Source organism: Pocillopora damicornis, chromosome 14 (genome assembly GCF_964200805.1).
Source record: "Pocillopora damicornis chromosome 14, jaPocDami1.2, whole genome shotgun sequence".
Lineage (NCBI taxonomy): Eukaryota > Metazoa > Cnidaria > Anthozoa > Scleractinia > Pocilloporidae > Pocillopora > Pocillopora damicornis.
Window position 1 is genome coordinate 13349793 of NC_142683.1, and position 10848 is coordinate 13360640.

At 37.2% G+C, this 10848-nt stretch overlaps 2 protein-coding genes across 6 annotated transcripts in view; one reads left to right on the plus strand and one right to left on the minus strand.

Moving 5' to 3' along the window:
- Positions 1-962, plus strand: part of LOC113678070 (dual specificity calcium/calmodulin-dependent 3',5'-cyclic nucleotide phosphodiesterase 1C) — an 18991-nt gene extending 18029 nt beyond the window's left edge. For all 5 annotated transcript variants that reach the window (XM_089193585.1, XM_027194941.2, XM_089193584.1 and 2 more), the window contains one exon: positions 59-962. In XM_089193585.1, the coding sequence (XP_089049711.1) occupies positions 59-195 (137 nt within the window). In that variant the 3' untranslated portion in view covers positions 196-962. The remainder of the gene's footprint in view (positions 1-58) is intronic.
- LOC113678069 (cyclin-dependent kinase-like 4) lies at positions 888-10848 on the minus strand. The gene is made up of 11 exons (XM_027194939.2): positions 10726-10848; positions 10284-10568; positions 7276-7397; positions 6546-6618; positions 6096-6186; positions 5417-5614; positions 4858-4940; positions 4272-4322; positions 3821-3940; positions 3070-3157; positions 888-2561 (listed from the first exon to the last, which is right to left on the minus strand). The coding sequence occupies exons 2-11, from the start codon at positions 10449-10451 to the stop codon at positions 2506-2508; spliced, it is 1050 nt and encodes a 349-aa protein (XP_027050740.2). The 5' UTR covers positions 10452-10568; positions 10726-10848; the 3' UTR covers positions 888-2505.

Here is a 10848-nt window from a genome sequence, read left to right on the forward strand (position 1 = left end):
TTTGTTTTGTTTTTTTACGTATACCTGACACATTTTTTTAAAAATTTATCTATTTTAGAGGGAATGGGAGAAGCCCGCTCACCGTCAAATCTGAGCTTACTAAGTCGGTCTTCAGTTGGCGTCACCGAAGATGAGAACAAGAACAGACAGAGTCCAAGAAATAGCAAGCCTCTCCTAACTCCAATCATCTCCTAACACTACCCTTCAGAGGACAGGCTGAAGAATCGCCTCAGGCCTCGAGCTAGAGGCGTGAAAAGTCCTGCAGTCGGCGCATGCCTGAATATTGAGCCATTAATGGATAACCTTATTTTTATATCTCTTGTTTTGGTTTACCGAATCTGTAACCTATCATACAAATTTCAGGTTGTGCAATTTTTGCACATGTCGCTGTCTGTTTTCAGCGGAATTGCACTCTTATAGAGGCCTGTGAACAAGGTGCAATTCTCGGACTGTAGAGTCCCTGCGATTTTGCCGCCATATTTTGGCGAGACCACATGGTACTGATCCTCATTTTTTTATGTTGAACACCAATGTAGCAGATGAAATTAGTTGAAAGGAGAAAAGTTGGGAGTGGGAAACGAAGTGTGGGGAAGGGGAGGGAAAGAGGGGAGAGAGGAAGGGAGGGTGGGGGGTGGGGGGCGCAGTGAGGAGGACAAAATGATGGTGCTCATGTAATTCGTTATGCAGCCCGTGTTCCTTCGGGCACAATGGCTTACGGAATGTCTCATTATGACTTGCATGTTGACCAAATTAACAAAATGTTTAGTACTTTTTTTTTTCCCTTGGAAAAGTATAAAGATATCTGTATTCTCGAATGGAGTTTACCATCTGACTGTGATATCCCAGACAATGGTGAATGCCCTGGTTATAACATGCCAAAATTAATATTTTGTTGAACTAGATATTTATTCCCTCGGAATATTTATAAAGAAATACTCGTGTAATAAAGGACGTTTTTGAAACTCTTGAGTAACACCCGTGCTTACCAATCCGGGGTTTTTCCGGTACTAACCTCATACCCAGTCCTACCGTGTAAATGTAACTGAATTGTACAACCGTTTGGCCTCGAACGGTCTGAGTACGAGACTGACCCCGTACTCCCCCGTTCTCGTTGCATTGTTCCTTTCATAATTTGACATTAAAAACGCACAAATTCGATAAACCGTTACGGTTGAATTGTGTCTTAGTCAACATTTATTTACCGAAGTAGAGGTAGATAACTGTTTTTAATATATACCACATAGATATTAAAAATAAATTGGTTTATTTCTTCCAAAATCCCGTAGAATGGTCGTTTATTAATCTTTTGACGCGCGGTTTTGTCTCATTGGCTGCTCGGAAGAGAATACTACTTGCTATTTACCTCCGAACTAGCTCATCAGCGTGCGCAAAAAGCACTTTTCACTTGTGTGGTATATACTAATGCTAGTTATTCTATTGGCCAGTCCTTCTGACTAGGTGGATACGAGCCCGTTAATACACGAGGTTGAGTGGCGATATGAGTCACATCACGTGATAAGCTCATAGAATTCATAACTATGACCCTCTTCCCCTTTGAAAAATCCTTGTAAAACCTTTAACCCATAGGACTGATTGGCGTCTACTTTCTCCTTACAGTATCATTACTGAATCCAGCATTTATTTCATGAGATTAAAAATAAATGGTCGCCAACCAGATCAACAAATTCTCCATGTCGGCTCCATATGAAATGTTTCAGCTAACAGGAAGTATTCAGAATTGAGTTAATATTCAATTAAGGCTATAAACCACCAAAAAAAAAAACCAAAAAACAGAACTGAGCCTGTTTTTCACAAAAATTCGGAAGAAAATACATAGTCAGAAAATTGGACCTAAGGTTCAACCCCTTACATTATACAGATCCTTACCCAAAAATTTAGATAAACTGCACTACATTGGTGGCATTATCCTAGTTACAGACCCCTTACCAATAATTTAACATAGCTATAAATACAGAGAAAAAGACTTGATAGCATCAAATATTTCGTTATTAATTGCCCTTAACGACCGCGCGTACATATTTTGCAGTGTGCATGTCATTTCCATAGCTTAATATCTGCGAAACAAGTAAAGGTAGCGATGATTTTAGATGTAACATATTAGCGCAAATACTGCGTTCAGAAATTGCCTTTAGGTAAGCAATTAGTCTCCTGTACAGCGGTTCCTTAGGATGTCGCGCAACACTGAAAAGAAGCGTCTACTTTAGAGAGCGTTCGGTGACGTCAACAAGAACGGCGGAAACTTTACCGAAATTGCGTTTTAAGGGTTTACGAGAAAATCCTAGTTTATGTTATTACAGTAAATTACCTATTTTCCCCCCTCCCCTTTATTTTGTTAACAAAGGGGAACATATGCATCGATACATTCCCCCTCTTCCCCCGCTAAAAAACGCCCCGAAAAACCCTGTATGCTACACATACACTATGAATACATTACTATTTATTATCATTAATAATAATTGATATTACTGTTAAAAAATGTGATGGCTAGATGGAAGGAAGGTGGTCCAACTTGCTCAGTTTCGTTTTGTCTTTGCCTTTGTCTAAAGAGGAAGCAAAACCGAATTTTGAATAAGTTGTCGGGTTCAATACAGCCAAACACGTCAAGGAAAAGGGCAGGAAAAGGAGTGCTACGGAAACTAATTAAGAATTTGATTGTGTTCGAGAATTCCATTGCGTGAAAGTTTGTGAGGGCTAAGCCCATTTTGAGGATCACGCATAGACAGTAATTCAATTGTTTATGTATAAATATACGAGTCGATGAAATAATAGTAACGAAGATTGTTCAAGACGGATGGTTGTTCGGTTTGGTTAAGGTACAGGTTCTTACAAAACTGCTCACGGGAAAGGAAACAAAAATATCATTACAGAAACAAATTGGAAGTTTTTTCGTGACACTGCACCTCGCTCTCACAACAACAACAAAGATCGAAGGCGCGCAAAATGCTTGTCCCCTAAGGGACCTGGTACAGGTTGGCCAATCTCAGCGTTCCATCGGACGCCAACATTAGCATTAGTGTTGTATGAAATAGAAAGATGTTGATAACTCACCTGTTCTGTCTGGCGCGGGCGAGTCAGTAGCGAGTTGGGGTAAGTGATGTGATGGCGGCTCATTATCCAGCTGCGGTTTATTTCGGGGCTGAAATATGATTTAAGTATGGAGCATGAAAAAACCCACTAACATTGCTTACAGTGTATGTGGTATGCCTGTTGGAGTAATTTGTATCACCCGCATGAGCTATACCGAAATCAGTTTGCAACTGTTTAGAACTGAAGCTGGTCTTCCTGTGACCAGTGAACGCTAGCACTATAATAAGACACAATCGAGGTTACAAGATGCGGAGCATTTCAACTATATTTCAAATTCGATATACTTTAAGTTGAGAGCTTCTGTTTAAAAGAGGGAGCTTCATTCAAAAGATGGCCACTTAGACTTAAATTGACGCCTACAAATGAGGAGGAGAACTTTGCTAGCGTTTACTCTCAGAGTACGCCAAGCTTTGGAGCAATTTTCATCTGAAAAAAATTCATCTGAGCGTCTAAAGAAATCCGACGTTGGTTTGGCTTTACTCGACTTTGCTCCGTGACTGGTCCAGCTAAACTCGCGTCATCCTATCCACCAATCAGATGAAAAAAAAACCAAGCGCGACTTGGTCATTCGCGTTTTCCCGCGCTTCAAGTATTTTGCTTGTTTTTACTTTGAGTTCTCATTGGTTAATGATGATGCAAACCATTGTTCTGATTGGTCGCTGGGATGACTTTGGCTTTGCTCTTTTTTTTAAGGCATTGATTTGCTTCTTACCCGCGTTTTTCTCGTTTTGACCGGAGGAGGCGCCTTCATTGGTTCGTAATCGTTGAAATATTCGTGCTTCTGGAGTCCGTCGCAGGAATATCTGAGGCTCGGTTCCATTGCAAAACAACACTGCAATAAAAAGAAACTAGTACAAAACTTCTACTATAGACACAAACCGTCGTTAAATTGTAAAATATAATCTTGGAATGAATGAGAAATGAGTCTTAATTGTAAAAGAAAGTCGACAGAGATATCGGCTGTGTTAAAATCGGCATTTTGTGCGCGCCTCCATGTTAGATCGGGTGACGTACTGCGATCACTACTGCTACGCGATTCCATGCGACTTCTGTGACTAAAAGAGATATTGATTGATAATACACGTACAAGGCAGCCGCATGACGAGTCAATAGAATTGCGTTCTAGAGCACAGTCACAACATTTCATTATTTTCATTCCCTACCTTCATAAAACTCAAAGCTTGAGGTTGTTTGAATTTAGACTCTAAAGGATCCTGAAGAGGGAAAAGACAACAACAAACTAAAGGGGACGAGTTAAAACAACACGAAAAATAACTCTGGGAAAAAAAGAGGGAATAAGTTTCTGATGAAACTGTGGTGCTGCGTCGGTTGGTGATGAAGAGGGGGAAATAACTAGATAATTTGGTTTTCCCAGCTGAGTTGATAATGTAAATTGGCCACAGTAAAGATCTCTTAAGGCTGAAGTTTCGAGTGTTTGCCAGCGGCTCGAAACGTCAGGTTTAGAAACTCTTTACGGTGACCAATTTGCACTATCAACTCAGTTGGTAAAACTAAATTATCATGTAGCTCCAAAAAGGCAAACAAATGAAGCAAGCAGTTTCTTCAAACACATACAGAAGAGTTGACCTCCTTGAATCTCAGTAAACTTAGTCATTAAGGAATTGATCACAACATAGAAGCCTTAATTTTCCTAAAAATTGTCTGCATTTCTTCTTTTCATGGAGGTAGAAGGAGAGAGTAAAGTCCTTGGCTTGTGTGACTACGTCCAAGTTTGAGTACTCCACCTACCGTTTCTTGAGGTTCTGGAATAGCTAATCCACGATAAAACTGATTTGCTTTGAAAATCTTCTTTTGATTCTCGGTGAGATCACCTGAAGGGGATACACATGAAACATGGGATTTAAAAAAAAGGTACCCTCCTATAATACATTTCAGTATCTACCAAAGGGAAAATTGATAGACCAAATATACTGAATTATTTGTATAGGTAACAACATGAGTTCAAGTGCAATTTGGTGTAATAAACATGAGTAAATTTTTCAAACTCAAGTAAGCACAAGCAAGGCTAAAACTATTTGTAGTCTTTGAAAAATTTACAACTGCTTATCACACCAAATTGCATGTGAAATCATATTGTTACTTGTTAGTAATTTTCATCAACAACACATCACAGACAGTCACAACGGATGAAAATTGGCAACATGTGCTATTTGAAATTTGTACTCGTTTTACAACTTTGCACTCGTGTTACTTACGTATTCAGAAGAGCATAATTTTTGAATGTCTATTTTTACAAACAAAAGGTAAAGAACTGATAATAAATAACATTATTTGATAGAAAACATACCTAGTGTCTTTCTGATCAAGTACAACTGATCTAGATCAGATCTCCCAGGCCATAATGGCTGACCGGTAATGAGCTCTGCAAACACACATCCAATAGCCCACACATCCACTGGAAAGCTGTAATAAACATCACCAACCAGAAGCTCTGGAGCACGGTACCAACGTGTAGCAACATAGTCTGTATATTCATCATTTTTAGCTACAAAATAAGAACAAAAATGAAACAAAAAAGATTAGTTTTAAGTCTAAAAATCTTGCACACTTTGTAAACCAATCAAATGCAGAATTAAAACCAATTCCAACTTGTTCTTTCAAGTTTTCCCACACTTCAAGCAGTTGGCAAGTTTTCACTTCAGAGACCTTATACAGGCTGATTGGGAAAAAAATTTCATTCCTCTAAATAACTTGAATTTGGGTCAAGGCAGGAAGAGGCAGTCTTATAATCCATAAGATAACAGGAGTGTTATTCAAAAAAGAAGAAAGAAAGCACGGCTAGTTATGGTAATCAATAAGACGGGTGAAGTCTCGAGCAAAGATCCTGAACCACTGAATTGAAATTATGCATGTATCTCACAGCACTACATGTAGTTATTGTACTGCACATCGCAATGTGCAAGGCAACAAAATAATGTCATTATGACCTGAATATTGCTAGTGCATAACACTTTTTCATAACTTACTTAACATTCTGGCAAATCCAAAGTCACACAGCTTTATAACCCCATCTTTTGTTATGAGAATATTTTCTGGTTTAACATCTCTGTGAATACACTGCAAAGAAACATAATTCTATTATAATCTATTGTTAAAACCTTTCCAGCATTTTCAAGAAAACAATGTAAAGAGAATAATGATTTGGTTCTTCTTGTCTGTATACTAAGTGGTTGATGTTGGTTGCCATGTACTGTTAACCCTTTAACTCCTAGAAGTGATCAAAATAAAACTTCTCCCTGCAATATCTATACATTATTCAGCAAACGGGTAATAAGAATATTCAAATTTATCAGGTAGAAGCTGCTATCTTAATCTAGCACCAAGTTCTCATAACTATAATTTACAAGCAAATGTGTAGCAGCTAGAGTGGAGAATTAACAATCAGATCTTGGGAGTTAAAGGATTAATTAACTTACATTGTGTGAATGACAAAAGCTTACAGCTTGAAGTGTCTGATAAGTGATCCTTTTGACAAGCTTTTCATCAACACTGAGAGAGAAGAAAAAATAAAGAAAAACAACTTTAAAAACAATTTAACTCAGACTTGTTGCAGCTATTATAAAATTTTTGATAGAAAGTAACTTTTACCCTTGCACCAATAGATCCAAGTACATCAATGCGACTGTAAAGGGTAAATGAGTAAAATCAAACTGCGTTTATGGCTACATGTAAGTAGTGATTAACATGCAACTTCTTCCTATAATACCCTCTCAATATCTAGCATACAAGTAATGAGAATACTCAAACTTATCAGATAAAAGTTGTTATCTTGATCTAAAACCAAATTCTCGCACAAATTTACATGGAAATGTGAAGCAGCCAGAGGGGAGAATGAATTATTAGATCCTGGGAGTTAAAGGGTTAAACCTTGGCCACAACTTCTGATTCTTAGAGACATTCGTCAATTCTACTATTCAGAAACTAAAAAAAATATAAAAACATATCATAACTATTGGTGGCTTTTGTAGGGTCATAAATATCAATGAAAACTAAAATTAAACATTTGCTGCTGCAACAAAACACATCAAGGTGTAAAAGACATGTACAAGAAACTTTTAATATCATCCATGCATTTAGGTATTCACTGTTTTCAACATACATGAATGGACATTGAGCTGGTGCAATTAGTACAAATAAATTCCATACCCTCTTGGATGAGCTTCTAACTCATTTAGAACTGTGTGATCACAATATTCAAACACCATATGAATCTTGTGTTTTCTTCTGAAAACATCCCGCAGGTTTACTAGATTGTGGTGTTTAAGTGTCTGTAGAGCACAAAGAAAAAACCAAAGTTAGATCTGTTTATCAAAGGCAGAAGGAAATTGAAAGACTAGGAAGTAACATGAAAATATAATATTATTTGACCCTCTGCCCAATAGACAAACCCAGCTTTGAAAACAGTAATCTTAAAAGAATCTTCAGTTACTGAAGAAAACTAAAAATAACTTGGCTGAGTTATTTAGGGTAGAAGTTAGAGAATGCTCCACTAACACAGATCTCCTCTAATGACACTGAAAATCCCTGTTCTCTCACTAACTGCTAGCTCTCACCCCTTCGGTTTGATTCTGAAAACCTAACCATTGATAACTGTAATCTCATTCCAGCTGAAAAGTTTCAATTTAATGAATGCATGTAGCACCAAATGAAGGTTCATAATGGTACTGTTTATTATGTTGTAAAAGGTGGTTCAAAGTTTTAAGTCTGTGAGTGAAACTCAGGTTTGTGACAATTGTAAATTGCTGCTTATAAAACCAGGGCCTATAGAACTCCATAAAGGGTTTTAGGAGGGCTTATAAATGGAGGGGCCTATATCCAATGGGGGTTATCATGAGAACAGTAAAGTGGCTTCCAAATGAACTATAGGGATGCCAATCAAATATGTTTTGCATTCACTGGTTTTCAATTATAGTAGGCCTCACAATGTTGTGAAAAGTTGAATTTATTTCAATACATTTGGAACAGAATCAAAATTAACACAAAAACAACAACAACAACAAAAAAATGGAACAAAACAAAGTTTTGACTTTTCCCTTCAGTTAAAAAAGCTCCAACTGATTCACAGCAGAGAACCTATCTCTCAAAATGAGAAAAGCTAGACAGGGACTCACAGGTGCTTGGGCTTATTGCTTGGGAGGGGGAGGGAGGCAAGGATTATAATCAGCAGTTTAAGGTATTAAAATGAAGGTGACTGAGCAACACTTTCATGAGGAACTGTTCATTACCCTGTGCTAGGTTGTACTAAGTAGCTCAGAGCTAAGAGGGTGAACCATCTTAGTGTTTGATGACAAGTACAACTTTTCCTATTAGTTTCTTAATTAATGTCTGGTCTTAAAAAAATTCACTCCCCAAGAATTAAAAGATAATGAAAGGAAAGTTCTAGATCCTTTTGTTAGAGTCTATCATCATGCAAATAATTGAAAATAAGTGACAGCTGTTTGTCCAAACAGCCATTCCTCTTATTCAAAGTTGACAGATAAATAAAATTATCTATAATTAATTGCTGCATCCATCTAAATTTCATTTTGGTCTTTGGTGGTGGCTGCTTCATTTTATGCCAAATTACAGAAAACTGAAAAACTGAGAGTAGGGTTACAATCCAACATTTCTGAAGCAATATACAAATACCATTGAGTGAGCTACCCCAAGGAAATACACCTGCAAACAACAACATTAACTATTTGGGCTTATTCAAAACCCTTTCAATTGACTTTCCTCTGTGGCTAAAATTTTATATGCTTGATTTGGGAGTGATTAGCATACAGTAGTTTGTTGACACATTTGTGAAAAATGATCCTCCAATGAAAGAAATAGTGTATGAAGGACTGATATTTGCCACAATTTGTAGTAATTTTAAAATTGTTAGCTGCTAAAATACATAAGTGTATGGTATACACAACTGTTACACATGTGGGTAATAATATTCAATTCCTTGTCATCTGTTGTATCATCTGCTTCAGTATAACTTCATCGGACAAAAAAAAAATTTTGTGTAATCCAAGAACCTAACAAGTTTGATTGCTAATCAGTCAGTGCTTTTTCAGTGACTATTCTTGACTCAAACAATGGACTTTGCTGAAAAAGAGGGACCGCTTGTAGTCTAGGTTTTATAAAGTAGGAGCCACTGTGATCTAAATTGGGATTTCTTGTTATTTCCCTTTCCATATTCCCACAAAAAAAATCACTCCTCTAAATGCTTAAATACAAAAAAAGAAAAACAAAAAGGAATTTTCTTAAATTTCCTCTTAACATTATCAGTGCCATGGATAAAAATTGTAAACACGATCTGGTAGAGATCAGTCTTAGTTATCTACACTTTGTAACTGTTTGAAAATAAAATTCCAACTGGGGTGCATTTGTCTCTCAGTTGACATTCAACAACCAAAGTATTATTTTGGTGAAGGTACCCTGATAAAGGCCAGCTGCCACCTACCACTATGGTGGTAAATTCAGAACTGATCATGTACAGAATATGACTCTTATATCCTAAAACATTTGCACTCCTGAACATCGGATGTGTTGTTGCAGTATAATCTATATTTATGGACATCTCCTAGTACATATACTGCCCCACTTTTTGTTCTTTTAATAGTCATCTCACAAAACAAACCATCACTAATTTCCATTAGACAAAAATTTTAATCCCCTAATGTTTCCTTGTTTTTTTGAAATAGTCCAAAGAACATTTCCCTTGCAAGAATAACCTCTTGTTTCCATACACAATTGATACGTGCTTAATCTCGTGGTTTGGTTCTAGACTATAGTAAACGGATTATCAGATTGTCGTTATTTCTCTGGTCGTTACATGTATATTTTACCAATACCTTGCAAATTTTGAGGCTTATTATTTGCAAAAATGGTCAAATTATCAGTTACAACCTCTCCTATATCAAACAGCCCGCAGGAACAAAAATCCTTGCGCAAGGAAACCGACTCCTATTAACCCTGGCGAAATCAACGAAGATAGGCCCGACTAGCATTAATTGGGATTTGCAGTCAGATTAACATTCCACCCTCGTTGAAAGACTTTAAAATTTATTGCAGGCTATTTACAGACCGAACTATGCATTAAATGCTATGAATTTCAAACTTTGATGAGAAATTTTTGAGAGTTCACGACCACATCGCGAAAGCAGGTAGTAATCTAAACTGACCTTCAACATGCGAACTTCCCTCATTGCAATCTTCTTTATCAGCGGATCGTCTTCCGATTCCACAAACTTCTTGATGGCAACAATTTCCCCTGTTTCTTTATTTCTGCATTTAAACACAACGCCATATGATCCCTCGCCGATCTTTCCCAACTTTTCAAATTTATCCATTTGCGAAGATGTCACTTACTACCAGGAGCTAACGATCTCTGTAGTTATAGCATCGATCGGTGAAGCGAAGTCACAAATGGCGATAAAAAAATTACGCACACACAGTTAGCCTTTTCCCTGAATTGAAATAAAAAACATAAAATGCTTTAGCAAATATCGGCAATATCCTTAATGGAGCCGTATCCATTGCGATCGCTGCAAATTCACGGATAAAAATCTCGCGCCGTTTAAATCCTTCGTAACTTACAACATGCAAACATGAAAAGATCTTTACCTTTTGTGGCTAAACCACTCATCGAACCAATGCAAAAATGCGCACCTTATCCAGTGTTCTACATAATCCAAGTACAAAGTTACGGAGCCGTAACTAGGAAGAAATACAACACAATATTGCTAA